The 12,670-nt window shown below is 42.0% G+C and overlaps 1 protein-coding gene across 2 annotated transcripts in view; it reads right to left on the reverse strand.

Annotated features, from left to right (window-relative positions):
- The window catches only part of ZCCHC24 (zinc finger CCHC-type containing 24), a 159,416-nt gene that overhangs the window by 44,583 nt on the left and 102,163 nt on the right, over positions 1 to 12,670 (reverse strand). For both annotated transcript variants that reach the window (XM_043983317.1, XM_043983316.1), the window contains exon 3: positions 845 to 1,009. In XM_043983317.1, coding sequence (XP_043839252.1) covers positions 845 to 1,009 — 165 coding nt within the window. The remainder of the gene's footprint in view (positions 1 to 844; positions 1,010 to 12,670) is intronic.

Consider the following 12,670-nt stretch of genomic DNA (forward strand, 5'->3'; position numbering starts at 1 on the left):
GGAAGTCCCAATCACCAGCAACTTAATGGAAAATGCAAGAGTCTGAATCTTGTATGGAATGTATTTAGGTTGCAGATTCTACTAAACTATTCAAATTCTATACTATTTTTGGTTCCCAATTTCAGCAAGTATCTAAGCTCCTTCCTGGACAATCTACCGTTATCTTAAACCTTGCTACCCATAATACACACACACACACACACACACACACACACACACACACACACACACACACACACACACACACCACTCACTGGACAGATAGTTTAGGGCCAAATGCAGGTCCCTTTTTTGAGTTCACAATCACATATTTAGAGTCCCCAGTCCTATATTTAGAATTTATAAAGCATCTTCCTTGTGAGAGAGGCAGTTCTAGTATTATCTCCATTTTCTACACAAGCAATCTGAGTTTCAAGGACGTTTAAGTGCTTATGGTTGATGGGCTGGTGATTTAGCCTAGGGTTCTTGACTCTGTCCAGTGTGCCCATATGCCTCGGCAAGTTCATATGGGGTGTCCCTTATATTCCTGCAACATCTTAACTTCTAGTCCCCAGATTCATATCACACCCCAAATTCATGTATCATTTTGAACGCACATAGCTTGTTAATATGACACCTTTCCACTCCAATTCATGCAATAGCTTAATTTCTGGGATTATGTAGGAATTTGGCCTTTGTTATCTCTTCCCATGCTCATTGTGCTCTGACAAGTCAGTGGGATGGGAGAGAATTATTCTCTCCAGGGAATCATTGAGCCCCAGGGAAAGGAAGGAGCTATCCCCAGGTTCCCCAATAAGTCATCAAGCTCGCTCTCACTTCTTTCCTTCCCCGTGTCCCCTCTTACCTGCTTGTGAGGATACACATTGATGTGGCACTTGATACATTCTTGTCCCATGTTGGCCCAAGAATTCCCACTCATCCATTTTCTCTTGCACTTGGGGCACTTGTATTCTCCAAAGCAACGCTTCTTGCCCTGGTATGGGGTCAGACCCTCACCTTTGGGGCGAGCCTAGAGGAACATGAAAGAAACAAGAGAAATGATGGAATTCATCTAGCCAACTTTACATTCTTAGGTTTCCTCTATGGTCATTAGCATCTCCCCTTTCAACTGCCAGCTCCCCTTTTTCTTTCTTTCCACCAGTCCTCCTGAAAGAGAGGGTTAGATTTCCCCTTCACTGAAGTTCTTCAAGCAAGGACCAATGACCAACTGGTGGGGATATTGTGGAGGGAATTCATGTTCAAGCCCAAATTCAACTGACAGACATGCAAAATTCCTGTCTCTCAGATTCAGTGATTCTGTGATCTCTGTAGTTGTTTCTTTTTTTTTTAACTTTTTTTTTTGTGTGCGTGGGGGGCAATGGGGGTTAAGTGACTTGCCCAGGGTCACATAGCTAGTAAGTGTCAAGTGTCTGAGGCTGGATTTGAACTCAGGTCCTCCTGAATCCAGGGCTGGTGCTTTTTCCACTGCGCCATCTAGCTGCCCCCTCCATAGCCATTTCTGATTGTGTGATCAGAGGCTTTCTGGGAACAGTAACTAACTGGCCACGTCTTGGGCCTTTGGGAAGATTGAGAGCCGATGGTGAACAATATGTAACCTGGATCCACATGCACAATGATTTCTGACATTTGCATTGTCATACTACTCACTTTGTTGGTCAGTCAACAAGCATTTATTAAAGGCCCCCTATGAGACAGACATCATGTTAAAAATAAAATCAGTTGGATAATTATAGGACAGTGAGACCTCACTTGAATCCAGCAGCAAAGGGCCTGAGAGTTTTAATGGATCACAAGCTCTTCAGTGTGATGTGGCCACCCCAAAAGATAATTTTAGATTATGCCAAAGTAACGGAAGAATAGTGATCAGATAAAGGTGGGGAAACCGTGTGAGGCAGTCGGACCTGAACAGATCACATCTGTGCTCCTGCGTCTAGTTCTTGGCACCACCACATTTTAACTGGGACATTGACTAGCTGGAAAGTGTTGAGGATGGTGGAGTGAAATAGAATGCATATCATAGGGAAGAATTGAAAGGCAGCTGGTAGTTTTTGTGCCTTATAAACTGGGCGGGGCGGGGAGGGGGGGAAGAGCACTGGGTTGACTAATGAGTGGGTAGAAGGTAAAGAGAAGCAGATTTCATATAAGGCCTAACTTACTAACAATTTGAGCTACCCAATAACAGAAGGGGTTCCTTCATAAAGTAGTGAGTTCCCCATCACTGGGGGTGATCACACAAAGAATGGATGTCCACCCGTTAAGGACCTTGTAGAGGGATTCCTGCATTAGATGGGAAGATGGGTGAGATGACCTCCAAGATATTCCAGTTTGAAGGGTCTATGACAGTGTTGTTCATCAGGGAAAGAAACAAAACACACCAGTGAAAATGGAGACACAGAATCTCAGCTCTGGATGCCTTTGGGTAAGTCACTAAACTCCTCTGGGGCTCACTTTCTAGAAGATGAGAAGGCGGGAAGAGATGAGGCTCCTTCTGGTTCCAGATCTAAGATTCTAAAGAATTGGATGATCCGGGGAAGCCTGAGGACGCAAAGGTCTCGTCTGTTTCCATGGTTCCCCACACAGTTTAGTTTGGGGCTGAAGTACTTAACGGAGACTTTCATCTAACAGCAGGCAGATAAAAAGCCCAGTCTTACTATTTGCTTTCCTGATGTTTCATCCTCTAGTAGCACAAAGGCCTCCTGAGCAGCTATAAAACTGTCACACATGTGTGTATACATATACACACACACACACACACATATATATATACACCTATACAGTTATGTATACATATATACATACATATACCTATAGCCATGCATAATATATCTACACAAATGCATGTATATGTGCACAGACACACATGCATACTTACATATACACATGCACACACACATACTTGTATACTTATAGATACACATATATATATATATACATAGACATATACAGTTATATACTGTGATGTTTAAAATCTATATTGTATGATTGCCTTAAATTAGAAGCTTCAGCACCAGTCTTTGGGCATTAAACATAGTAGAAACCCCTCATTAGAAAGAAATGGAGGGGGGGCAGCTAGATGGCACAGTGGTTAAAGCACCGGCCCTGGATTCAGGAGTACCTGAGTTCAAATCTGGCCTCAGACACTTGACACTTAGTAGCTGTGTGACCCTGGGCAAGTTGCTTAACCCCCCATTGCCTGCAAAAAACCAAAAAAAAAAAAACCCAAAAGAAAGAAATGGAAACTGAGGTCTAGTAAGAAGAAGTGAAGTCAAGGTCACCAAGTCATTAAAGGCTATCCCAGCCAACATAGGATGAGACTATTTTGGGGGGGGGGGGTTGGGGGAAGCAATTGAGGTTGTGACTTGCCCCGGGGGTCATACAACTAGTAAGCATCTGAGGCTAGATTTGAACTCAGGTCCTCCTGACTCCAGGGTCAGTGCTCTATTCACTTTACCACCTAGCTGCCTCAAGAACAGAGTTCTTGGGAGCTAATCAAGAGTCAAAGTTGAGTCTTCTGGGCTGCAAACCTGGGTGATGCTTGGGTGGCCTAGAATACATATACACATGTATACATATACACATACATATACCCATAACCATTCATAATATATCTACACACATGCATTTATAATGCACATATTGACATACAAGAATGCTTACATATACATATGCACACACATATATACACAAACACATATACATGTATACATACTTATATACACATGCACTTATATACATATGCATAGACATACATATAGATAGATACAACACATATCTATCCATACCCATACCCATTCCCATACCTACACCTATCCCCATCCCTATGCCTATACCTATGCCTATACATATGCATATACACATTTTTCAGGGTGTCCTGGTAATGACTGATTGCTTCCTTCTCTCTCCACATCCAATAACCAGTCGTCCCTCTCTGCCCCTCACCCTGGTGTACTGACTGGGTGATATTGCTCAAGCCAGATCTCCAGGGGCAAGACTCCCCCTCCACAAAATTGTGAAATAAGCTCCATTTCCCAGAGATGGCCTCATGCTGATGTCATGAAAGAGCTCCAGCCTGGGAGTCAGGAAATCCTGTCCTCAGGCCAGGCTCTGCCACTGACTGATGCATGCCATGCTGGGTGATTCATTTCATCTCTCCAGGCCTGAATACCCTCAGCTGTAAATTAAGGGGCTTGAGGGTCCCTTCCAGCCCTCAGTCCCACCATCCTCCCCACTGAGCTCCAGCCAGTTGGTTTGCTCCCTGTCCCAATCACACACACCAGGGCTGTTCCTGGTTTTGCTCATGCTCTTCTCCCCCCACCAAATGATAAGGTGAGATCAGATGATCTCCAAGCCCTCCCAGCTCCAGCAGTCTATGAATAAGGTGGTTTTCAGCATTCTTCCATCTCCCCTTTCCAGAAGTTCTCCTTCCTTTTCGGTACTCTGTGCAGAGCCTCCTATTTTCATGGTGTGTCACTGTCTCTCTTCCTACCCTTCCTCCTCCTTCACGCTTGCAGAGTTTTAGAAAGGCCATGGCTGTCCAAAACGAAAAATGATGGATAACGGATTCATACTAAGGCCAGAATGGCGAAAGGTCTTAAGATAATGCCACATGAGAATCACCTGGAAGATGTGGTGATGTTTGCCCTGGAGAAGAGAAGGCTTAAAGGGGATATGAGAGTTGAATCCAAGTCTTTGAGGGTTGTCACAGGAAAGAAGCATTAGATTTATTCTGCTTGGGCCCAGAGGACAGAACTTGGAACAGTGGGTGGCAGATTTAGGCTCAGGATAAGGCAAAACTTCCTGTTCAGAAGTGAAATGGGATCCTGGGGAGGTAATGGGCTTTCCCTCAATTAAGGTCTTTGGGTAGTGACTTGCATGGCTACTTATAGAGGGGATCCTTATCCCAGTGTAAGACCAGGAGTTTCCTGAGGGTCTTCTCCCTCTGAAAGTCTTTGATTTTTTTTGTTTGTTTGTTTTTGGTGAGGCAACTGGGGTTAAGTGACTTGCCCAGGGTCACACAGCTAGTAAGTGTTACGTGTCTGAGGCCGGATTTGAACTGAGGTCCTCCTGACTCCAGGGCTGGTGCTCTATCCACTGCGCCACCTAGCTGCCCCATAAGTCTTTGATTTTTAATGCAAAAATCTTGGGTATCATCCACAGTTTTAAAGAGGAGTTTGGAGAAGGTAATGATTGACCCAAACGAGCCACTCTTCCAATACTGGTATTTCAGGCAGTGTGTGATAAACATATAGGAGAGAGATTGTGGGACAGAAAGGCCTTTGCCAGCGTTCTTCATATAAATTCCACGAGCTGCTCACTGTTCGTGCTAAGAGAGCCAGCAGGAAAGGCCAAGAGTCCAAGGCCAGACTTAGCAGGCTTCTGCTTTTGACCTCTACCAACTGCAGCAAATGGCAAAGGTCCTTTACTTCTAGGACTTACCAAAGTCTAATTATGTGTCAGAATTTGGAGGGTGGAAGAAGGGAGAAAGAAGGGCAGATATGTACCCTGGGACCTTATTTACCAATTATTTTACCATCTGAAGAAGGGAAAGAGCGAATGAGAGAGGGGGAAAGGGAGAAGGAAGAAGAGGGGAGGAGACAGAGAGAGAGAGAGAGTAAAGACAGAAGGGGGGAGAGAAAGAACCAAAGAAAGGGAACAAATATACAGCAGGAGAGAGAGGACAAAAAGGAGAGAAAGGAGAAGTTAAAGAGAGATAGACCGACAGTGTGTTTTAGATGCTGTGAAATTAGAAAATACCCTTTTCCTGACTTGAGATTCATTAAGAAAAACTTGCACTAGCTGTGTGACCCTGGGCAAGTCACTTAACCCCAATTGCCTCACTAAAAAAAAAAAACAAAAACCTTGCGGGGCAGCTAGGTGACACAGTGGATAAAGCACCAGCCCTGGATTCAGGAGGACCTGAGTTCAAATCTGGCCTCAGACACTTGACACTTACTAGCTGTGTGACCCTGGGCAAGTCACTTAACCCTCACTGCCCTGCAAAAATAAAAAAAGAAAGAAAAAGAAAAAGTAGAGAAAAAAAAGGAAAACCTTGAGCTGGGCAACCTGGGGGTACCTGGTTCCTCCCAAGAGAAGTGTCCACTCTCATCCATCCAACCACCTAGCTAGTGGTGGATCCTAGTGAGAAGAGCCAGTGGTTACTACTATATAGACTAATTCTCTAGGACACTGCCTGAAGAGGGGACTCCCTGAAAAAGAGCCATCTCTATAAAATTGTCTAGATCAGACTATAAAGGAGATGCTTCATTTGGTGGACTCTGGTGGTTGGGGATTAAGCAGCAGGTACCATGAAATCTCAGGCCAGGAGAGAGCCCAGGAAATTAACTAGATAAGGTTGTATTTATGAAGCTCAGGAGTTGTCCCATCATGCACTCTGTCTTTCCTACACACCATGAGAACCACTCAGGCCACTAAACCTCCAAGTAAAGCCAACCCTATCCCCATATAGTGTGTGCTGAGGCGAAAAGGCTGCTAGGCCAAGGTCAAGTGCAGTAGGGCAGAAGGCAAGTCTCTGCTCTGACCTCTCTCATCTGTAGCAAATGGCAAAAGTCCTGTACCCCCAGGGCAGGGAGGGGGGAACAGATGATTTTGCTAGCACTTACGATCTCCATGTAAACTTGGTTGTTACTGTTTTCCGGTATAAATAAACCCTTCCAAGAATGAGTGGGTGCGGGGGGTGGGAGAAGAGGGGAGAGGTGTGGTAAAAAAGGGAGAAAGAGAAGGAAAGAGAAAGGAGATGCCAGACTGTGAGGCATCAGAAAGTAGAAGAAGGTTTGGGGGCATAGGATCAAGGACCTAGGTTGGGCAGGGTGTTGGGTTTGAGATTCTAAGGGCACTGGCCCTGGATTCAGGAGGACCTGAGTTCAAATTCAACCTCAGACACTTGACACTTACCAGCTGTGTGACCCTGGGCAAGTCACTTAACCGCCATTGCCCCACAAAAAAAGAAAAAAAAAGAAAAAGAGATTCTAAGACTTGTTAGCTCTCTGGGCAAGGGAAGGGTTCCTTGGCACCGGCTGCAGAGCCCCATGCTGACTTCAAAGAGCTGTCCTGTATATTTTCCTTCTCCTCATTGGCTCCAGTTTTCATTTCGTCTTTTGGCAACATTAGCCTTGGGGGTCCTTTCTTGCTCAAGTACCTTTAAGGGTTCTCCATTTCCTGCAGGTTCAAATCACAGACTCTTCAGCTGGGTGTTCAGATCTTCGATAATCTAACCCAAACACATATTTCTAGCCTCATTTCCCACTAACTCCAAACATGAACTCCTTGCTTCTAATTACTTTTCATGTCCATTCCCACCCCTCCCCCCCACTATCTGGAAGCACATTTCTCCTCTATGTATCCCAAACCTACTTAACTCTCAAGGGTATGTTTCAGGTCCACCTTCTCCATTGTGTTCCCTGACCAACCCAGTCCATGATCTCTCAAAGCATTCACTGTATGTACCCCTAAGTTTGGGCAGTGGATACAGCTCAAGGTTCAAATTGAGCTTCAGGAACTTACTAACTGGGTGGCCCTGAGCAAGTCATTTAGCCCTGTTTGCCTCAGTTTCCTTATATGTAGAATGAGCTAGAGAAGGAAATGGCAAACTACTGCAAGAAAACCCCAAATGGATCACAAAGAGCTGGACACAAGTGAAATAACTGAACAACAACAATACTCCTGAGTGAAATATTTTAATTGTATTCTGCCCTGCACTGTTTTGGAATTGTTTCATGAGTATACTGCCTGTTCAACTGGACTCTGAGGGATTATGTATTTTATTTCTCTTGTCTCATAGGTCAAAGGAAAGACATAAATAAGACTTGAGGCTTAGAAGGGATTTCAAGGATCTTCTGGTGTAACTTCCTCACGTTTCAGAGAAGTTAAGTGATTTGTCCAAAGTCACGGTAATGAAAGAGCAGAGCTGGTGGTTGAATTCGGGTCTTCTGACTTCAAATTCAGTGCTGTTGCTACTATACCAGACAGTGCTAAACATACAGCATGCATTAATATCTATTGGTGGACTGTCTCTCTCAATGGCCAATGAGTAACTGGTTATGGACATAACTATATCATTTCAAAAATCAGCTTTTGGGGTAGTTAGACATTTGACTGAGTAAAAAGCAAAAACTACATGAGAAAAAAAGAGAAAACAATGTGTGAGGTTACTTTTCTCCTTTACTCATTCTTGGGTGCAAGAATATAGCTGTTACAAAGGACTCTATCAGGATTACCTAGAAAAGTTTAACCAATGCAAAGGAGTCCTCATATTGAGGGAGAAAAAGGAACCCAGAAATTGCTTTAGCTGATAAACACTTAATCTCCTTGTCATTGGCAAGTTGTGACAGTTCAAGTCAACACCAATCTAAGTACAAACTCACTCAAGAAGTATTATGAAAAAGGAGAATGGAAAACCATGAGGATTATAGCCCTCCCAAACAAGGAGACACAATTGATGAGACAAAGAGTGAGCAGAGAGCTTGGCATGAAATCCAGTCCATCTTGATCATTCCAAGAGCATTTGTAGATGAGTTAGGAAGAGAATGATGATGAAATATAAAATTGAACAGATCCGTTGATGTTTCCATAATCATCTATTCTCATTTGCCATGTATGTAACTTATGTACTATATGAGGAAGTGGCAATGGTGATTAAGAAGATGGAAGTCAGGAAGAGTGGTTGAACCTGACCAAATATGTAAGTAAGAAATCCCTGCTGGAGATGATATAATTTGAAAGACCCTGACACCAGTTTTTAATATAGCTTAAGTAAGGGAAGAGTTCAGGAGAATGGAAAAGATCACATATGGGATTAGTAACCCCTCTCAAAAATATTAAGAAAATGTGGGCAATTAGAAAAATGTATATCTAATTTATTATCACTATAATAAATTAAAGGACACATTGAAGGAATACTCAATGAAAATATTGGAATGAAACAAGCAGGCGTTTGCAGCTGATACTCTCAAAAAGATAACATCTTTACAGTCACCCAAGTGATAGAGAGGTCTAGGGAATAGAAAAGTCCACTGTGTTTATTGTTCATTGGTGTTTTTTTTTTTTGTTTATGTATAAGGTATTTTTTTATTTTTTCCGTTACATGTAAAGATAGTTCTCAGCTTTTGTTTATACATGCTTTACAATTTCAGATTTTTCTCCCTCCCTCCCCGGTGTTTTTTTTTTTAAGCATTTGACCCTGTGGGTCAATGCAGTCTCTTTTCTTCAAAGTGTCTCCTGTGTATACATTAATATTAGTAGAAACTCTATATGACGGATGTGATTACAGAGATAGCTTTTTCCCCAGCAATGTGCTATGTATTGACATCAATCAATCAATCAACCAAACATTTACCAAGTTCCTACTATGTATGTTTCAGGCACCGTGCTAGAATGACAAAGGTAAAAATGAAGCAGTCCTTGTTCTCAGGGAGATTGCATTGTATCACAGGAGATGAAGTATATGGAAAATAAATACAAAGTAAATTATTAGAGCTTCCCAGAAATGGAACAAGTGGACTCAGCAGGTAGTAGGTTCCCTCTTGGTGGAGGTCTTCAAGTAGCAGCTGGTTGACAACTTGATGGATATGTGATGGTAGGGATTCCTTTCAGGTATTGTTTGGGATAGATAGCCACTGGGGTCCTTACAGCTCTTAATTCTGATACATGGTGACTTTGGAGTTGGGTGAAGGGAGGGAGGTACCACTGGCGGCTTCAGGGACCAAGAAGTGCTTATGTAGGAATTTGTGCTTGAGCTGAGCTGTGAAGGGGGCTAGGAATTCAAGGAGTAGTTGAAGAGGGTGCACATTCCAGGCATGAGGTACGGTTTGTGCAAAGGTATAGGGGTAAGAGACAGAACAACATTAGATTGGAAAGTTTGAAAAAAAAAAGATAGAACATCACATCTGGAGGATAGCAGGCAAATAAACCTAGAAAGGTAGAGTGGAGTCAGATTGTGAAGGGATTTAACAAACAAAGGAGGCGTATATTTGACCCTAGAGGCAATAGAGAGACATTCCCATTGTTGAATTCTGAAAATATATCAAAGTATAAAATAGGTAGATTTAAAGAGTTCTCTGGTGTTGTGGTGGATGTTCTGCACAACACCCAAAAAAGGAAGGATTCCCAATCACTAATGAGGTTCTTCAAAAGCTATTTGCAGATGACAATGTGCTCATTGCATCTGGTCTGGAAAGAATATAAAAGTTCACCAATGAAATCCACCCATAGCAACACAGAAGGATGGGTCTAAATAGCCATACTGTGGAAAGAAATAAAAAATTAACTGAATGAAAAATTCATGCTGTCCAGAAAATGCCCAGAAGCTGGATGAACAGCCCATTGAAAATAGCCCATCAATATGGATATGTTGGCTAGGCGCTGCAGATGGACAATGGACTTGTTCCAGAACTGAGTAATGGGAGGACAAGTTCTAGATGGGTCAAAAATGCAAAACTATGCTGTTGTTGTTGTCGTCATTTAAATGATCCCAGATCATCAAAGCTAATCTACTTATTACCAATATTTTCCAAGGGGTGCTGGCTAGCTGCAAATCTGGGATCAAGATCAATGAAAACAAGAGATAGAGAATATTATGAAATGCAAGATGGAAGTCTTTGATTACATTAAATTTAAAAGGTTTTGTACAAACAGAAGCAATGCAGCCAAAATTAGAAGGGAGGCAGAAAGTTGGGAAACAATTTTTACAGCCAGTATTTCTGATAAAGGCCTCATTTCCAAAATATAGAGGGAGCTAAATCAAATTTATAAGAATGTAATTCATTCCCCGATTAAGAAATAGTCAAAGGATATGAACAGGCAATTTTCAGATGAATAAATCAAAGCTATCTATTGCCGTATGAAAAAATGCTCTTAATCACTGTTGATTAGAGAAATGCAAATTAAAACAACTCTGAGGTACTACCTCACATCTATCATATTGGCTAATATGACAAAAAAGGAAAATAATAAATGTTGGAGAAGTTGTGGAAAAATTGGAACACTAATGCATTCTTGGTGGAGCTGTGAACTGATCCAACCATTCTGGAGAGCAAGTTGGAACTATGTCCAAAGAGCTATGGGATTGTTCATACCCTTTGACCCAATGGTACCACTGCTAGGTCTGTATCTCAAAGAGATCATAGAAGAGGGAAAAGGACCCACGTGCACAAAAATATTTATAGCAGCTCTCTTTGTGGTGGCAAAGAATTGGAAATTGAGGGGATGCCCATTAATTGGGGAATGGCTAAACAAGTTGTGGTATATGAATGTAATGGAATACTATTGTGCTGTAAGAAACAATGAGCAGGAGGAGTTCAGAGAAACCTGGAAGGACTTACATGAACTGATGCTGACTGAGAGGAGCAGAACCAGGAGAACATTGTACACAGTAACAGCAACATTGTGTGATGAACAATGGTGATAGACTTGGCTCCTCTCAGCAGTGCAATGATCCAAGACAATTTTAAAAAACTCATGATAGTGTTCTCAACATCCAGAAAAAAGAACTGTGGATTATGAATGCAGATTGAAGCATACTGTTTCTACTTTTGGGCTGTTTTTTTTCCTTCTTTTTTGAGATTTTCCCCTTCTGCTCTGATTCTTCTTTCACAAGATGACCAATGCAGAAATATGTTTAATGTGATTGCGCATATATAACCTATATCAGATTGCTTTCCCTCTTGGGGAAGAGGGAAGGAAGGGAGGGAGGGAGAAAAATTTGGAATTAAAAATCCTATTAAAACAAATGTTGAAAATTATCCTTATATGTAACAGGAAAATAATAAAATATTTTTATTAATTTAAAAAATCAATGAAAAATCAAAATTATAAGTAATTGGTCTCTATTTATTATTTCCAGTTTATCCTGTTTTATCTTTTTGTTCAGAGTTGGTTTCATTTTGTCATCCCCATTTGCCTGTGAGCTCCTTGAAAGTAGGGACTGTCTTTTGCCTTTCTTTGTATTCCCAAGCACTTACTGCAGTGCCTGGTACATAATGGGAATTTAATAAATGCATATTGACTGACTGATTCAAAGAACAATAGAAAGATGCAAGGGTAATACAAGTGGTCTGAAGAATATTATAAAAAGGTACTTGTGTACACAAGTTACATGAAAGTCATTGTCAAAGATAATCATGACTGGCTAATGAAATGCACTGGTCATGTAGTAAGAATGTCAGACAATGAATGGACAGACTGAATGGTACCTTGGTACCCAGAGACGTCAAAAGAACAAGACGAGGGGCAGTTAGGTGGCACAGTGGATAGAGCATTGGCCCTGGAGTCAGAAGGACCTGGGTTCAAATCTGGCCTCAGATACTTGACACTTACTTGCTGTGTGACCCTGGGCAAGTCACTTAACCCCAATTGCCTCACCAAAAAAAAAAAAAAAAAAGAACAAGAAGAAGGCTGATAGCTAGTTGGGTAGAACCCATGTGGAAGAGAGTCAGAAAGGCATGGAGAGGATGAAAATGCTATAGTGGGAATTCCTTCCATGAATGGGTTGGATCAGATGGTAATGAGATCTCTTTCAAATCTCCAATTCAATGATTCTGCTCTGGGGATTATAATTGGGAGGAGTAGCTATACTGATCAGCCATTTATATGTCATTGTCAGATCAGCAGGAATTTCCTGAGTGATCTCAGGACAGTCACTTAGATTCTTAGTCTC

This window comes from Dromiciops gliroides, chromosome 2 (genome assembly GCF_019393635.1).
Source record: "Dromiciops gliroides isolate mDroGli1 chromosome 2, mDroGli1.pri, whole genome shotgun sequence".
NCBI lineage: Eukaryota > Metazoa > Chordata > Mammalia > Microbiotheria > Microbiotheriidae > Dromiciops > Dromiciops gliroides.